The sequence below is a fragment of the Pinus tabuliformis genome, chromosome 8 (assembly GCF_031772625.1).
Source record: "Pinus tabuliformis cultivar Carrire ecotype Pingquan chromosome 8, CPIR1, whole genome shotgun sequence".
NCBI classification, from domain to species: Eukaryota; Viridiplantae; Streptophyta; class Pinopsida; order Pinales; family Pinaceae; genus Pinus; species Pinus tabuliformis.
The window spans coordinates 1,801,088,196-1,801,108,087 of record NC_142294.1 but is presented as its reverse complement, the minus strand read 5'-3'; the positions used below and the strand labels follow the sequence as shown (position 1 = coordinate 1,801,108,087).

Here is a 19,892-nt window from a genome sequence, read left to right as displayed (position 1 = left end):
CATAAGAAAGAGTGACATAGAAGAAAGAAGTTCTTAGTGGTCATTGTTGTTAGATGTTTTACTTTTGCTAATGTTGGGTTTGGATAAACTACTATGAGATTTCTTCTACAATCATCTGGAACAAAACATAGTACTCATAGCATAAACGAAATTAGGAAAGAAGAGTTCCTCTGCAGCATGGCCATGAAGAAGAAATGATTGTGGCAAACTAAACAATGACAATGTTGTTTACTCTCAACCTTCTTCCCTTATGTGAACGCCATCAATAATGGATCGGTCACGAACACTTATACAATAGAAATTCCCAACATATGATATCTTACAATGAATTCCAATGCTTGATTCCCAACTTCCCATGGAAATCCTCTTGATTAATTACAATGTTGAGCTATACAATCTTCAAAGTATCTGAGTGCTAATAGCTACTACATCTATCACTTTAGCACCTAACTGCACCAACTTCCATTGATCCATCATTCTAGTGCATACTATGGGCTCCCATAGCAAGGTATTGATTCATGAGGTGTACCTCCTCAAGAATATTTCCCAACCTATAGTTCTCTAAGGATACAAAACGAAATCACCCCACCTCACCCATGGAGGTATCTCAGTGATCATGGAAAAATATTCCTCTAATCTAAAGGAAAATATGTCTATCTCTGTGGATACAGCCTGCTGATCCTACTTCTCCTCCTTGACCTTCTTTCTAAGAGGATATTGAATGTTGTAGTAGCCAAGCTCACCACATTTGAAGCATTTCACTTTGGGAATTCCCTTCTTCCTCTTGCGCTGCTCCTACCGCCCCTATGATGCGAGGGCTACATTCTCCTCTTCCTTTACTTGCTTCATCTCACTACTATTGATGCTACCACTGATGGTGCTCTTCACCAATTATCACCTCATCTCCTCCTGCTACAGATCAGCCCACATACGATCCCAATTTTGAAATATTTCTCTCCCCAGAATACTCTGGACGAAAGCCTACCATTCTTCATAAACACTCTTCAAAGCTAACTACACCAGTTCTGTAGGCTCGGGTGCTCACCCTACTAAAGGTAGTTGATTTCGGACATCTTGAAGCCTAGTAAGGAAGGGGTCTATATGCTCCCCTTTCTGTCTCCTCATGCATCTCATCTTCTCATCAAGATACATATTTCATTGCTTGGAAGATCCTTCGTACAATGGAGAAAGTGCCCCCCACATTTGTCGGGCAGAATCTTTGCAAGATATTTGAGATATCACGTGATCTCAAACCCAATGGAGAATCATCCTCTTTTCTTTTGCCATCTCCTTCTTGTACTTCTTAAGAGGATCTGCATCTGCAAGTACAACTACCACACTATCGATGTAAGTCTTGAGATAATGTTCGTCTAGAAGACAGGAAATTCTAGCCTTCTAGATCACATAAATTGAGGCTCCCTCCAACAGATCTTGATCTCTCACCCTGCTAATGCCATCTCTCCAAAAAAATTTCGAGTTCCTCCTCTTCTCCTTTGTGCAGTTACTTCCTATTTATTCACACTCCTTTCTAGAGTGAGAAACTGTCCACACAAATAACGTTGCTTTGCTAGGAAAATTAAAAATTCTTAGCTAGAAGTACCCTGATGAAAGAATTCCCTCGGTTTGTGCCCTTCCTCCCTCGTGATGCTATTTTTCACTAGAAAACTGCTACAAAATATCAGTGTCCCAGCTGAAGATCTTCTCTACAAGGAAACTACTGCTACTCCCGCTGCCTCTTGCACTCTTTGATTTGGAAAAGTTAGTTTCTTTGTCGACTCACTCGGAGAAATATCTTTTCCTCAAAAAATGACCCTCTTGGCCCAAGGGACTACACTACCTTTGAGGGTTTAGAACGACTGCCTCTACAGAGATTCTAACTTCCTCCTTCCTTCTATGTCGAGCTCTCCATCTTATGATCTATGGTCCAATACCATGTGAAAATTTAGTGACCCAAAATCCTACTGAAACAACTGATAATGTTTATTATATTTGTTAAATTAATAAAAAATACTTTCACTTTCCTACAATAAATATCGAAACATATAAACTACAACCTTCACAAATATAATATTGTGGAAGAAATAAAAACACGGGAATAATAGATGTACACACATGATAATTTTTGTGGTTTAGGAATTGTATTGCGGTTGTGTACATGTGTATTCGAAGTGAGAAAGAGAGAGGAGATTTTGTGAGAGCGAAGAGGAAATTACAGTGGATCTGTTCTAGGTTGTATCTCTTCATTTTGTTGGATAATATAAAGGAAGGTCTGGTTGTTTCTCTGTGGATGTAGCCCAAATTGGGTGAACCACATATATCTATGTCTCTCTTATTTTATATGTTTTTTGTGCCTATGTTTCTGCAATATTTTATGTGTTACATTGCTCCGTAATATATAATTTTCTAATAGATGTATTGAATATGCTCAACTAATTTGTTATCCCTGTCGGCTTCAGACTAGATGCGAGTCAAATCTGCCTGAGTAGATGCAAATGGTATGGCCAAATGAATGGGACATAATGGCTTAAATCCCAACCCTACCTGAAAGGGGCTATGGCATGTTGAGATATGGAGAGCTCTATTATAGTTGTGCTAGACATAGGGGAGGCTTTCTTCCCATCCCATGTGAAGAATAGATGTACACACATGATAATATTTTCAGTTTAGGAATTGTATTGCGGTTGTGTAAATGTGTATTCCCAGTGAGAAAGAGATAGGAGATTGTGTGAGAGTGAAGAGAGGAAATTACAGTGGATCTATTCTAGGTTGTATCTCTTCATTTTACTGGATAATATAAAGGAAGGATTGGTTGTTTCTCCGTGGATGTAGCCTAATTTAGGTGAACCACATATATCTGTGTCTCTCTTATTTTATGTGTTTTATGTGTTTATATTTCTACAATATTTTAAGTGTTACATTGCTCTGTAATATATAATTTTCTAATAGATGTGTTGAATATGTTCAATGAAGATTTTAGCCCCGTCGCCTTCAAACTAGACGTGAGTCAAATCTACCTAAGTAGTTGCAAATGATATGGCCAAATGAATGGGACATAATGGCTTAAATCCCAACCCTACCTGAAAGGGGCTATGGCCCATTGAGATATGGAATGCTCTATTGTAGATGTTCTAGACATAAGGAAGTCTTTCATCCCATGTGTGTGGAAGCTTCGAGTTGTACATGCATAGAATGTGCATGATCATATTGTTGACTACCTCTGTTTGGCCATCAATTTGGGGGTGGAATGACGTGGACTTAGTAAGTTTGGTATCCATCATTGACCAGAGACATGACAAAAATGCACTTAGGAATCTACTATCTTGATCTGAGATAATGGACTGTGGGATCCCAAAGTGTACCCACATGCTCAAATAAGAGCTTAGCGGTGGCCTTTGTTGTGATACTATTCTCTTAGGCCGTCATGATGGCCATCTTATAGAATATATCGACAACCATGAAAACGCAGTCATTGTCGTGCTTAGTAGAAGGAAGGCCCGACATGCAATACATGGAGATGGATTCCCAAGGTTGACTAGGAGTAGGTAGAGGAGTATATAGGCCTTTCTTCTTGATGGTTTGTTTGGAAATGGTGTAGGATTTAATGTACTTCCCAACATCCTGATTAATTTTTGGCCAATGAAAATACTTTTGTAATACCACCACATTTTTTTCTACTCCAAAATGTTCAGCGATAAATGTGTCCCAGGTGGCATAAGAGTGCATCCTGGAAGTGAAAATTTGGAACCTACTTCCCTTCTAGGAATTTTTGGTATGTGCTGTCGAATTCTGGATCACTCTCATAAAGATGCGACCACCCAGAAGTGTCATTCCCACAGGAGTCGAGCACAGTGATCAATGCCATGACTAGTGGTCGGTTGAGGCAGTCTGCAATATTATTGGTGCTGCCCTTCTTGTAATTAATGTCGAAATGGAACTGTTGCAGGTATGTGTACCATTTATGATGGCGATCATTCTGCAACTTCCCTTGTGTTTGTATGAACTACAGGGGTCGTTGGTCTATGTGGATGATCGTTTCCTTCCCCATAATGTAATGCTTCCATTGACGGAAATCCTACACAATGGAATACATTTCTTGGTCGTAAGTGGGATACTTTAGAGTTGTGTCTGAAATTTTCTCAATGTTGTAATCTACTGCATACCCCTTCTGAGTAATAATTACACCAATAACATAGTTAGATGTGTCTATCTCAGTGTCAAATGGTTGTTACAGGTATGGTAATGTGAGCACTGGTGTGGAGAAGAGGTGATGCTTCAACTCGAAAAATAAATTCTGTTGGGTTTCAAACCAAATTTTTTTTCTTTCACTCCACCGTTGGTGACTTGTCTTAAAGGCCAAATGATATGAGAGAACCCCAACATGAACCTGTGGTAGAAATTGGCAAGACCCAAAAAGTTGCAGAGCTCTGTTAGAGTGGTTGGGGCTAGCCAATATAGAATAAATTGTATCTTGGTTAGGTCCACATGCACACCCTGCTCATCAATGATGTACCCCAAATATTGAACCTGGTTCATGCTAAAATGGTATTTATCCAAATTGGCACATAGCTTGTGTTGTCGCAGGGTTTGAAAGATCTGTCGAATATGGTGGAGGTACTCTTCCTAACTTTGGTTGAAGATCAAGATGTCATCTAAATTAACCACCATGAATGAATTGGTGAAGGGTTGCAAGATGTTGTCCATCAATCTCATGAAGGTTGCGGGGCAATTTTTCAATCTGAAAGGCATGACCGACCATTCAAAAAGGCCCTCCTTGGATTTGAACGTAGTATTCCACACATCATAAGGTTTGATAGGCACCTGGTGATAACCAAAATTTAAGTCAATCTTGCTGAAATATTTGGACCCCTTGAGCTAGTCGAGAAGGTAATCAATCTGTGGGATTGGGTACCTATTCCAAACAATTATCTTGTTCAATGCCTGATAGTCACTATAGAGTATGTAGGTCCTATCCTTCTTCTGTACCAATACAATCAGGCTCCCATAGGGTGATGATTTTCGCATGATGTGCCCTTTCTGTAACAAATCTTGAATCTGCTTCTTTATCTCATCATTCTCTAGAACAGAGCGTCAATAGATCGGTCCATTGGATAGTGGTGTGCCCGAGGTCAGATCGATGGATTGCTTCACCTGACAGTGCAGAGGTACTCCTATAACTGAGGTGAAAATGTCTCTGTACTCCTCCACGACCTTGTCCATCTGTTGTTGTTGGCGATGGAGCCATGTCTAGAAGTCATGGCCATAACCTTCTTCTTTCCTTGAGGGCAAATCATAAGGAAAACAAATTTCCTGGTATGGGAAATGATCTTACTGCATTTCTTTGTAGTGATCAAAGATATGGCGATAGGCGGGACTACCTCCTGTATCCTATAAAACTTATTGCCCAAAGTAATAATTACAGAACAAGGTCTAGACTCATATATAGCATGTTGATTCCACAAATATGGTTGTCCTAATAATAATAAAAAAAAAAAGAGGATAAACATCACACAATACCTCATCTGTGAAGGGTTTGATGTTGTAGGGAAGGCAACACTGATGGCTGATGCGGATATCTCATCCTTGGTGAAGCCACCCGATGGTGTATGACTGTGAATGTGATGTCATAGTTAGGCCCATCCACTTCACAACATCTACTAAAATGAGGTTCTTTTGGCTCTCATTGTCAACAATGAACTGCAGTGGAGAACCCTTCACCCACATCTGTAAGTTGAAGATGTGTTCCCCATCCTCTGGATCTTTAGGTTCATTCTTCTGGACGTTGGTTGTGGCCATGGTGGCACTGGGATCCTTCTCAATGATCTACTTCAATTTTTCATTCCCCTTGTTGGGTTCTGACTCAAAGTCAGAGCATGTGTCTGATTCGGAAGCCTTTAGCTCTGTCACTAGTGACTGCTTCGATCAGCATTCACTTGTGTTGTGAGTGAACTCTTATGAAACTCACACCATTTTCCCATGTCCTGCTTTGTCTTCATGGTGTTTTTCTTTTCTTGTGGCTTCGGCGGGTTGTCCTAGGTTTCCCTGCCTTGGCTTTGGCCTTTTCTCTATGGTTTTGGGGCGTCTTTTCCTTTCTCTGGATACGTAGATCCAAAGTATTTCTTATTATTTTTAAACTTATTCTCAATCTTGACAACGTATCAGTATGTCATGCCAAGCAAGGAGATGTCCAGGAACTCCATATCATCTTGGATGTACTTATGTAGACAATTGCGATACTTGAGTACCAAATGCTGCTCAGAATCCTTAATACCAAACTTCGTGCATTAGGTATCGAAAACATTTGTGAACTCGACACATCTAGGTCCCTTCCTTGATGTAGCCTAGTCCACTTTATGTATGTATCTTCATAGCTCCCGACAAGGTAATATTGTTTCTTGATGGCATCTCAGAAAGAATCCCAATTGGGTGCGGCTGAAAACAGTGAGGCTTCACACTCATCCTTTTGTTCACAGTAGGTTTCCCACTAGTCCTTGGCATGTGGGGTGGCTTTGAGAAGTGCAAAAGTAATATTTTCCCGATTGGAAAATTCATGAACTGAAAAGTATCCTTACAACATATTCAACCATTTATCTATAGTTTATAAATGCATCTATCAAGTCGTCAAATATGGTAATATCAAGGTTAAATTGTACTTAAAAGGAGTGGCACCTCTAGAGTGGTTGTTGTATGAAGATGTGTCACCTGTGGGTAGTCATCAAAGGATCTGGGAAAATTTATCCATCATCACGTTCCTATGTCGCTCAAGGGATTCCTCGAGAAGTATTTTAAAAGGATCTCATGTCCCCATATCTTTCTTTTCTTCCGCCGTGGGAGGTCTTCGGGGTTTGCGAGGCTGGGCTTGCAAAGGTTCAACGTGTTCGAGCCCTAAATCCTTATACCCTCACCTTGTTAGGGACATGTAAAGAAAAACAGAGAAAGAGCACACTGTTATGATACCACTGATCTAAAATGGAACAGGAATGCAAAAAATTACAGATATAACCATAAATACATAAACGAAACAGAAATAATACTTCATTTCATTAATATCAAAATATTGAAATATGCTTACAAACATAATGGAAATAAACTAGTTCGGGTGATGGTAGACTATCTTTGAGAAGAGATGTGGTGGCTACACGCCTCTGAACTATGTTACATGAGGTTCAAGGGCCTATTTATTATTGAAAAACAAGGGACAACCATAAACAACCAAAACTTTGACCCCATGAGATGGAGCGTAAAGAGTTTATGCGACCCGTTGGGGTTAGTTGGGAAACCAACTTCTCGAGGTTGTAACTTGGTCATATTATCTCTATTTGGCACGTATGATAACTTGTTGGAAAGGTCTCTCCGAGTAATACAAGACTTGAAACAGGCATTTAAATATGGATATAAGCCTACTGCAGGCCTAAAAAAATATTGTTTAGGGGGTCAAAACTACTCTAAAGGTTCAAGACCCGAAAAACTGCTAGAAATAGTAAATGTTGAAATAAACAAGGAAACAGATGAAACTGACTTGAGGCTTAGGTGTAAAAGGCAGGTGGCCACCAATATCCACCTAGATCATATCTAAACTACATGAAGCGTTTCTAGAGAAATGGTCAATGAGACATGTTAGACTTGCAATAACAAAAACATACAACAACAAAAAATAATCATTCAAAAGGTAATATTCCTAATTATATACAATTATTTTCTAGAATTATACATATATATTACTACAAACCATTCATTTATTAATATCAATTTTGCTATATTTAGTTTCGATATATCATTATAAAAATAGTTTATTATTTTTTTAGGAAGATTATGAAATTCCCAAATGAGCAATGCGTTGATATGGGCAACATGCTAGTAGGAATGTCCGAAAAAGTGTATAAGCACATGGTCAAAGAAATGGACACAATTTCATCATAGGACAAACCTTCTCAACAACAGCGTGCTTCAAATGTATGCAATTATGATTGAATTTGTAAATAAAAAATAATAATTTAGCATTAAATATTAATTTTCAAGTATTTTTTTGCAGAAAATAAAACAAGATGGAACTCGTTTAGTGCATAAACTAGGACGACAAGGAAGAAAAGGGTTGGTTTCAAAGTTTGTGAGTAATTGTTAATATTTCCTTATAACAACTCAAGGTTTCATTATTGTATATTATAATTTATTTTACAACAACCATCCTTGAATGTCTTCAAATAAGTGTTAACATAAAAAGAAGAGCCATCAGAGGAATTGATTGACATTGGGTTAAACAAGGGTTGTGAGTATATGTTCCCATATCAAAAATTAATTTTGGAATTTATAAGTATCTATATTGTGTTACTTCTCTGAGTTTATAATTAATAGAACATAAAAATCCTTTATATTAAATCTATTATTTATAATGGGGTTTAAAACATGTAGGAAACAAATTATGTAACTACGTTGGCAAAATACTTGTTGCAACAGGGCATGAGACTTGGTTTTGAAACCATGTGCACAGTTTATGAGTCACTTCTCGTTATGGTACATTTATATATGATATACAATGATGTATATTATTTATTTTAATTTTCATTATTCTCACCAATGTAGATACACTCATTACACTTCATTTTTTATGTTTGCAGATGAAATTGCAAGATCAAGAAGACAAAAACAATCAATGCAATCAACAAAACATTCCTCCAAATAACCCAAGTCATGGAAGTAGCTCGAGCACTAATAGAAGTTCTCACGAAGAATGATGGTATATTTGGATATCAATGCAACATGTTGTATTTTTTTTAAATAATTGTCTGTGAAAATCAGACATTTTGTTTAACGTAATGGACATAGTGTCCCAATTAAAAGACAAAGGGTTACCAATAACAATCTCATTTTGTATGGAAAAAATCCTCTTATTGATATATAATAAAATACATTTGAATTTATTTTATTGTATTATCCAATGTTGATGTGAAATGTTGCACTACTGATTAAAGATATGGATGATTAAATATTATAATGAAGCGATGCAAAATTTAATAATAAAAAAGATTAATCCAAATATTATATACAAATTCACAAATCAAATTTAATGTTATAAGACATATGTTGATTTTTCAATGAATAACATATTTAAAAAATTACAATAATTTCACTTTGACAGGTCAATGTTTCCAAAAACGAGAAAATCTTATTCAAAAGACCGATGTGTCTATGTCATAAAAATGCAATGGTGCATTATGTTATATAAAAGCACTGTGATGACATCTTTTTGCATGACTTATGCATTATAAGAAAACAGCAACACCAGTGCATTTATCTCTTCAAGCAATGACCGTGTTTGAGATTAATGCCCCAGTGCATTGTAATTCTTAACACACTAGTGCTTTCATATAACTAACACCTTAGTTCTAAAAAATATTAGAACAAATTTGTAGCTTGGCACATTATGAAACTAACAACACTGGTCCTTTTGTATAACTAATGCATCGGGGCATTTGTACAAACAATACACATCGATGTTGCAAGTTTTAAAAAAAGCACTGACACAAGAATTATTTTTTGCATGCGTTGGTGTGATTCCTTATAAGAATGGCCCAAGTATTTTTTATATATATTAGCAATGGTGTTGTATATATTATGCACAAGTGTGCTTTTCATTCAACACCTCGGTATTTTTAGTTATGTATGTCGCCAGATGATTTTATGTATGTAGTGACCCGATGCTACTTGTTCAAAAAAAAGTGTTCGCTAAAACCTTCGCCCGGCCATATTTTTTTAGTTGTGATTAAGTTTCGTTAAAAACTCTGTTAAAATATCTGTTATCACAAACAAATGTTTTAGCGCTTTTTTTGTTGTCAATTTTTGTCTATTTTATAACGCTGAAAACCTCTGTTATGACCTCCACTAGAAGGTTTTTTTCCTTGTAGTGAGCCCCTAAAAACCTCTGTTATAACCTCCACTAGAAGGTTTTTTCCTTGTAGTGAGCCCCAACTGAACAAAAGCACCATATTCTAAATACACAATAATAATAACCTCACAAATGCATTCTCTCACACTCACGTGTAAATGGCATGAACAACAATACATAGCATAAATGCGAGCTCTCAAAATCAACCAAACACGTCAAGACTTTACCAATACAAAGTGAGCACTAGTAACAACACTATAACAATAATTCTTATGGAATTACATCATAATGAAGTACTCATCCATAATCTAAACTGGTTAAGCTCACCCCTCATGAAAATACATCAATCTGGAAACAGACCTAGCCATCAGTAGCAATACATTAGCAATAATATATATACAACAACTCGAAAACATCATCTCCTGCAAGCACAACAATGTTAACAACCCATAATAAACTATCTCCCTCAACTAAATAAAGTATACAACAATATAAAGAATATGCTTTCAACTTGATCAATTACTGATAATGTTAATGGTACAACATCCAAATCGAACCATGTATTGTCAAATATATGCACAAAAAATCAACTATATTGTTCCATTGTTTCTCTTAAAAAATGCAAGCTACCTCACACACAGGTGTATCTTTATTCAACTCCAAATTTCTCATCAAATTTTTTTTTTTTTTATCTATGACATCAAATTTAAACTAATTTACCCATGCTAATTACTTAATGGTTTTTGTTGCTTTCACACTTCGGCTTCCATAGGGAACAAATGCAACTAATTATTTTCTTGGACATTCCTAATGCGTTCATGATCGCAATGAGTATGTACATGGATATTTAAAAACTAATTCACTCAAGTCTCCCCTTCCTTGCTAGGCCAAACACCTTCCAAGTTCAAGCATCTCCTTCTTTTCCTTCTCGGTACCTCGGGAAATCCATTCCTTGGCAACGATTCCTTACAATGGAAGAGCCTTGAGACTTATAAACTCTTATAGACAAGACATTTCTCTCACTTTCTCTAAATAACATAACACATTTTGTATAACACAACTCATGGTGATCAATGTATGTCATAGGTTTCCATTGTCACCACAATGGCCAAGCTGTCCCTAGGATTTTCAACTTCACAACCATCTTTTATACTTCCTAGATAGATCATTATTTCACCTATATCTCAAGCATATAGTTTTCATGATATCAATCATAATAGTTTAAATCAAATTTTCTTCCTTTTTCTTTTCTTTTACAAACGTGCGTCATATAGGAATAAGATTTCAAAAATATGAGATTCTTCTCATGATGTTTGAATCCTACATATGGTAGTATTCAACTTACATTATCATAACCAAGGTCATTTCAATTGCAATTTGTACTTTCAATAAGCTAAAGAGTGGTAAGCTTTCATACATAAAATATTTTCATGCAAGGTTTATAACATCCCCTAAATTGACCTCAGAATTATTATACACATAACGATCCAATCATTTTCAATTGATTTAAAATAAATTGAAATGAAACTATCATTGCACTATTTATTTGAATGGAAATCATTCGAAGCATTCCATAATGAATTCAAACATTTATTCCAACAACCAAAGGATCAAAACTAAAATATACACCTCTAAATTCAAAATTAATTAGCTTCCACATTGCTTTGCAGGATGAAGGATTCATCCCACCACTCAACAATTCATCAAAATTATTAGAAGTTATTTCTTCTCATGCAATTCAATCATGCAATTGATTGTCTCATACAAGCATGCATGAACTTAGTGCACCAAGTATATGTGCCATCATGATTCATAATATGAGTGTCATGACCAAATAATATTATAATTTAATTCATGGATGCATCACACGGATTCTAGTAATCTTTACACATTTGAGGCTTATTTCTTTTTTCATAGCCCTTTGAGATTTATTATCACTAACTTAGTGCTCAAATTTATGAAAATAATTGATTGAAGATGGAATAATAAGTAAATAAACACAAGTCACTATGTGAAATCTTGTGGGCACAATTCTAGCCACCAGTATAAAGAAACTCATATAAGTTAGCGTGGCATGGGGAAACTACAACCCTTGGGCGATTTGGAGGATTTAGATGCCCCTAGGTCATGATTTTTGAAGTCAGGGGTTATTCCCACATGTTTGAAAACAAACTAATTAAGAAAATAATAATATATGTTTTTCCAAATATTTTATACAATATATAGTTTGTTATTGTATTTAATACGTGATTTTTTTTGTTAATTTAAATCAAAATCTGGCAGAGATTTAAAAAAAAATTGAGTCTAAGTTGTTAATCAATAGAATTTGAGTAGAGTTTATAGAATTTGAGTACTCGAGGGGTTTTTCATTGTGTTGAATCCATTTATGTATTCAAAAATGTATTTCACATTCTTGCTTGAAATTGTATCACTCGCAAAAAACAATTATTTAATCTATAAATTAAGTTACACCTATTTAATATAATTGATAAATATTTATTGAAAGATCATTTAATTATTATAAAAATAATTTAATTATTAAATATTATATGTTTTAATTAAAATAAATATGTTGACTCCATTTGTAACTAAATAATTCGATGTTAATTATTATATAATATTTAATGGTTTATATTATATAATATAGATTAAAAAATTATATCATAATATCTTATATTATATAACTTGTTAATATTAAATATTCAATTATATTATATTATACATTTTAATTCATTAATAATAATGTTTATAATTAATAAGTTATAATATATAATTTACCATATTATAATTAAATATTTTTTATTTATTTATTTTTATGATGAAAAAAATTGATAATTAAATTGGTTAGTTGAATATATATTCACATAATATGATGGAAAGTAGGTTAGTTTTGTACTCACATAATCTCTAAGTGAAATTTATACATGTGAAAACCCACAATATTTCAAGCTAATAACCCTCATGCAAGAAATATCTTTATAACTTACTTATTCATTAACTATTTTACACTAGAAACTAATTAAATAATTTTTAAATATAAACCATTAATTATATTATATAATATAATTAGTGATATTCAATATATTGCATTCACAATATTATGTTATTCAAATCTATCGACCAATTACGTAACGTTTCGTGGATAGTATGATTTTGAAAGAGTATTTTGTTGTTAGATTTTAAATTTTTGTGATTCATATTGTAAATGTTGTTTTTTCAAGGAAAAAACATTTCAAGATATAATGCAACAACCATGAAGCCACATATATTAGGAATTCAATGTTCAACCTAGGACTGAGATGTTTGGAGACCAAACGAGTACTGGAGCCAGGATCCCAGACTCCAATGAGACGCCTATCACTCCAACCTTATTATGATGGGCCACGTCTCCTGGGACTTGAACCCGAGTGGATGGGATGAGATACCACCATCCCTACCACTCAAGCTAAGAACCTATTGACTCTTAATTGAATAGTTGTTATACAATGATTAATATTTAGTTATGAGGAATATTACCTTTAATTCTTATTAGATTTTAAGTTCAAGTTTTATAAGGAGAAATTCAAAATGGGACCCAATTGTGAAAGTTACATTGTTCCAATAAACATATTTAAATGTGAACATGACAACCATTTATACCTACGGAGAATACACATAAGATTACTATTTAGTTATAAGGATCATATTCCTTTAAAAAAATATTTTTACATGAAGTAGACAATGATTAGTATTTATACAAAATAAAAAGTATTTAATATTTAGTTATGGACATTAATTATTATGATTATATAAAAGAAAATCTTATAGAACTTGTGGGTAAGATCCATTTCTGGACATTAATTATCATGATTATATAGATGAAATAGACCTCGAGCACTCGAAATCTATCGATTAAACGACTTAAACTAGAATTTTTAAAAATCTCTATGGAAATTTAGTTACAAAAAATTATTGTGAAAAAAAAAAGAATTTCCTTTATAAATTAGACTACACATATAAAATAGCATCTTATAAGACTATAAAATAAGAACTGATTCTAAAAAAAAGTTACATTATACCAACATCATCCCATTAATTAATATTCATATCCTAACTAAACCACCCTTAAATTTACACACAATAACAAACAATGATTAATATTTAATTACAAGGAGTTCCCGCCCAAAAAAAATTTGTCAAATGATTAACATTAAAAAAAGTTACATTGTCCCGAACATCATCCCATCGATTAATATTCATATGCTAATTGAAAAACCCTTAAACTTACACACCGACAAACGATAATTAATATTTAATTACGAGGAGTATTTACTTCCCCAAGTTGTTTTATTATGCCATTTTTTGAAAAAACTATGGGTTTATTTTATGATCTAATTTGTGTAGAATCCAGGAGAGATTCATTGAACTGACAAGTTTGACTAGTGAACTCCGTAAAATTGAAGTGCCCCAAGGGTTTTTTAGATTGTTGGATCTATACATGTGGTAAAGAAACCAGTTTAAACAACACAAATCAAGACTTTTTAGAATGTTGAATGTATATATGTAGTCAAAAAACCATTTTAAATGAGATAAATCAAGATTTCATCACAAAATATTTCATGGAAACTCAAAAAAATAGCACTGCAAAAAATTGTCATATGAAATAGAAAATGATTAGCATTTATTTTAAACATTAATTATCATGACTACCGTAAATAATATACTAAGATGAGGGGCCATGTTATGACATGGGATGGGAGGTAAAAGTTGTCACATGAAGTGGAGTATGATTAAGATTTAGTTAGGGCATTAATTAGCATGACTATGGGAAATAAAATATTGAGATGAGAAGACCATGTTTTTTTTCTAAGTAATGCTAGTTCTATTAAAAAAAATAGTAAAAATACAACGAGGCTCCGGCCTCTGCAGTGCTGAACAGAGTTATGTCATGATTGGTCAATGAAAACTGAAACAGAATTGCCCGCCGAGGGGAAACCAGTCCGAGTAAAACCCATTAAAAATATGCCCACGTAGGGGTCCCATTCCAAAACCAACATAAACATCTAAAATATTTTACCAAAATTTACCACATAGTTTGAAAAATCATTAAAAAAGTCCCATGAATCAGCAAAACCTGGCGTCTTGAACAACTGGCTGCATGGACCCATTAGGTGTTGCTTGGTGGAGGCTCTTCCACAATGAAAAATCTGTACTCATCCCAATCCTCCGCCATTGCAAACGTGCCCCCAGGGATGCCCCCGACTGCATGTATGCCACCCGAACTGCCTTCGATTGCATGCTTGCCTCCAGAGATGTCCTCACCATGCGGGGTGCTATCATGGCCATCTTTGTGACCAAGTGAAGTAGACATACTATCCGAGTGTTTCCATTTGTTGATGGCTTGCTTCTCCTTTGCCTGCTTCTGCTTGCTGTTATCCTCTTTCTCTGGAATTGGGCCATGGGTCTAAGCATCCTGCTCATCCTGCGGTTGAATTTCTTCACTGAAAGCCACTGTGACAGTGGCAATGATATTAGGACGATTCAAGGTACTGCGAAAGCAGAATTGGGTCGAGTGGTGCGACAGATGAGGGAGGGCAGGGGAGTTAGTCATTTGAGTAGCAGCGTTCCTTCTTCTAGCACCATAGGCTTGGGCCCGACCTCTTCTGCTATGGGTAATGGAATATCTGCTAGAGAAATGGCCTCTAGACGGAGAAGACGAAGGGGAGGAAGAAGGGGTTGTCAACTCATGAGGTGGCGGTGAAGGTGGCAGCAAAGGGGGGTGAATGTTTTTGCTGCGGTTGTTGCCTCTCCTGTTGTGCATCTGGTGTCGAAGACACTACATGGCTCTCCGGGCATGTTGGCTGTAAATGGTGTGGACCGAGATGACAATGATGTTAGCACTGATTGCCGAGGGTGAGGCAGAGTTTACGCTAGAGTTGATAGAGCTATTCAGGCGAGGAACAGTGGTATTCTGGGAAGAATTCAAAGCACAGTGAGCAGTTTGGGAGAAATGGACGCCATTCCCCAAATCAACACAGTTGAGAAGCCAGCAGCGCCTCCCTGTTGACGTGCAAGAGCTTAGCTCCACAGCATAGGGGGGCAAAAGCAATTTAGTGGGGAAGGGGTGAATGAGTTTGAGCTTGCAAAAGCCATATCCTTAAGCCTGCCGCGAGCATCTCGACCTGAGCATCCGATTAATGGCGCCTGCAGGTTGACGGTGGCTCGCCATAAATTGGCATGGATGGGGACGCGAGTGGCCATGTGGCTTGGTCGTCTGCCGTCCTCATGTCTAATCTCCATTAAATTCATATTAATCACCCGCATCCAGGGATGAGAAGACCATGTTATGACACGGCATGGCCACTATATAAGTTAGGTTTGAGATACAACAGAAACCCAAGCAAGTTTGCATAAACTAACATGCAATCTAATCGTCTTCAACTTTTGCCTCAAGTTTAAAATTCTAGGCACATCCATGCATTGAATGAATTTAAGTCCTCATATGGCCATTGTTGGAGCAGCATGGATGTTATTAGCTCTAATTTTGATGTTGTTGGATGCCTCCCTATATTTTTCTACAAGCATAAGCTCCAACACCATTGACAACTGCTGGAGAAGAGATGAAAATTGGGCACAGAATCAAATGAAGTTGGCAGATTGTGTTGCGGGCTTCGAGAGCTCCACCAATGGAGGAAAAGGAGGGAAGATCTACACCGCCACCACCCCTGATGACAATCCCACAAATCCGTTGCCCAATAGTTTGAGATATGGAGTGACCTGCAAGAATCCACTGTGGATTTTTTTTGCTAAATATATGAACATAAAGCCTCAGATGCCCCTCTCTGTTGCAAGCCACAAGACTATTGATGGAATAGGGGTCAATGTTGAGATCAGTAATGGGCTTTGCATTTTCCTTCACAACGTGCACAACATTATTGTTCATGGATTGAACATCCATGACTGTAAGCCCAGCGTCGCGGGTAATGTTCAGGTGACAGAGTCTGCGTCCATCACTTGGATGACAAAACAGGATCCAGATGCTATAACTATCATTGGTTCTAAAGATATATGGATCGATCACAACACCCTCTCCAGCTTCCTAGAGGTTCTCATTGATGTTGCACTCACTTCCGCGTCTATTACTATTTCCAACAACCGCTTCACTTACCATGACAAGGTAAATATTCTAGAAATCTACAATACTATATTTTGTAGAGATGGTAAATATTCTATTTTCATTTAGTTATTCTGTAGAGATGGCAAATACTCTTTCATTTCATTTTAATTATTTTGTAGAGATGGTAAATACTCTTTCATTGTATGAAGGCATGCAGGTAAGGCTGTTAGGCCACAACGATGACTGTGCAAGTGATAAAAACATGAAGGTAACTATTGCATACAACCACTTTGGACCAGGTGTCATGCAAAGGATGCCAAGCAAAGTTCATCCCATGGTTTCTCTCCTTGCACTAAGACAATCCCAGCTTGAATATACTTTAAAACCAGGTAGCAATAATTATGTTGAGGACCATCCCCGCTTAGTTGATTGAATGGTCGGGATGGTTTTGTTTTTTTATTGATTTGGTTAAATTTGAAAGGGAAAAGAATAGTAGGTTATTGCTAACTCATAAGTGAATAGCATGTAAATTTGATCCAAACAAACAGACAAAATTATTTTTTTCAAAGTCAAAAAAATAAAAGTGTTTCAAACCCATTACTTCTGTGAAGTTAATTAAATCTTCACACAGTCCCATTTTGATATCGCTCACAGTCCCATTTTGATATCACTCAATAATCTGGTAGGTGTAGATATGGATACGTGCATGTCACCAATAACAACTATGAAGGGTGGGGAATATATGCAAATGGAGGAAGCATGCATCCCACCATCAGAAGTGAAGGAAACCGATTGGTGGCCCCAAAGGACCAGAATCTGACGCAGGTGACACGGCGTGATGCTTCTTCTTGTACTGTGGGATGGTTGTGGGAGTTAGTAGGTGATATGCTTGTGAATGGAGCATACTTTGTTCCATCTGGTAAGGGAAACACTTTTCCAATGTACACGAGAAGGCAAGGATTTACAATTAGCAATGCAACCTTAGTACCAGAGATTACTCGAGATGTAGGAGCTCTCACCTGTATCCCCTCTAGGCCTTGTGTTTGAGGGCTATAAATAATATTGTATCGACACACCTTGATTTTTTTTGTTAACAATGGTGTATATAAATGGCCTAACAATTTTGGTGTTATTGTTGGTTTACCATCCTATAATTTGTGGAATATCACATTTACGTTTGTAAATGTTCATTGCAAGGCGAAAGTGTTAATGATCTCTCTCTCTCTCACACACACACACACACATATAAGTGTTAATGATCATATATATATGGGGTGACATTCTGCTTGTTTATTTCACAGGTAAAAGGTCGATGTAAATAGTTTTATTTTTCAATATTTAAATTATAAATTATTTATTTTATATATGCAATAAAGTTATCAGTTAAAATTTTATTAGTTGATTGAGTGGTGAAAATGAGAATACACTACCATCTTTCAATTTAGGCTATCCGATCAAAATATTTAATTAGCAAAAAAATTAAAGTGTTCAATTCCAATAGCGAAACACCCATTGACTTAAAGATAGAGGAAACCCATGGTATAGCCTATTATGGCCATGAAATAAATTAAGATGATACTAAAATAAGGGAGACCCATGTTATAGCCTTCCATAGCCATGAAATAAGATACTAAGATAAGGGAGACCCATGTTATAGCCTTCCATATCCATGAAATAAGATACTAAGATAAGGGAGACCCATGTTATTACCTACTATGGGCATTATATAAGTTAGATTTAAGATACAATGACAACCAAAGAAAGTTTCCATAAACTCACATGCAATCTAACCCTCTTATCTTATCTTCAGCTTCTGCCTCAAATTGCCAATACAAGGCATGTCCATGCATCCAAGGAATTTAACTTGTGATATGCCCTTTAACATTGTTGGCTTGTGATATGGACTTTAACATTGTTGGAGCAAATTAGATGTTATTATCTTTGGTTTCGGTGATGTTACATGCCGCTTTGTCTTCTTTCGCAAACAATAGCTCCAACCTCATTGACAACTGCGAGAGAAGAGATGCAAATTGGTCATAGAATTTGTGATACTTCTATGTTTCTATGTATTTAGATTGAACTATTTTTAGTTGGGATGGCTAGAAATCTATAGTGAACTATATGTGAAATAAAGTATGATGATGTAATAAACACATTTTATTAATGAAAAGGAAAACATGAAATTAATTGGGATGTCACACCCTACACCAGTCAACTCCTTGTTATCGAGTTGCATATATCCCACGATCCAGATTCTCTCAGCTACCAGAATTAACGAATATATTTTACTTCTGTGATGTTAGCATAATTGCATGTGAAAGAGTATAAAAAACCACATGTGCATACTTTAAAGGAGAGGAAACATAAAGGAAACCATCAAATTAAAGAACACAAACAACTTGATAACAAATTTCACCCAGTGTGGGTTACGTCTACGGGCTAGATGTCAAGATTAGGTAGGTTGCTTCATTAATTGTTGCAGATGATGACGAATACATGATGTGTTCTTTGTCAATACAAGGAATAACTCATTAACTAAAGCAGCTATAAGAATTCTCACTCATAAAAATCTCTCCTTTAGCATGAAAACATAAAAAAATCTCACATGAAGTGGCATACAAGGATCGTCCAACAAAATGGCAAACAAGGATTTCAACATCAAATCATCATCTCAACAAAAATCAAATGAAGACATGGAAACAATCCATCTTATACCTACAAGTCTGGGGACGACATGAACATTAGCTATTCAGATGAAAGAACTACCCACACCACCATGTTCCTTGAGAAAAACTGTGAAATATGACTGTAAAATCAACCCCTTTCTGACTTGGTCAAATCTAGTCTCCTAGGGAACCTCAAAGATTCCTCAAAGGATCTCTTCTGCGGGTTGACTGAATTTCGTCTACTCAAATG

The 19,892-nt window shown here is 35.8% G+C and overlaps 1 protein-coding gene and 1 pseudogene across 1 annotated transcript in view; both read left to right on the top strand.

The window, feature by feature from the left end:
• The window catches only part of LOC149243429 (pectate lyase 1 pseudogene), a 30,020-nt pseudogene extending 14,094 nt beyond the window's left edge, over positions 1-15,926 (top strand).
• A 435-nt stretch (positions 15,927-16,361) lies between these two features.
• Positions 16,362-19,892, top strand: part of LOC149243428 (pectate lyase 1-like) — a 55,772-nt gene continuing 52,241 nt past the window's right edge. Inside the window, exons 1-3 of the mRNA XM_089371209.1 lie at positions 16,362-17,036; positions 17,194-17,294; positions 17,660-17,895. Coding sequence (XP_089227335.1) covers positions 16,362-17,036; positions 17,194-17,294; positions 17,660-17,895 — 1,012 coding nt within the window. The remainder of the gene's footprint in view (positions 17,037-17,193; positions 17,295-17,659; positions 17,896-19,892) is intronic.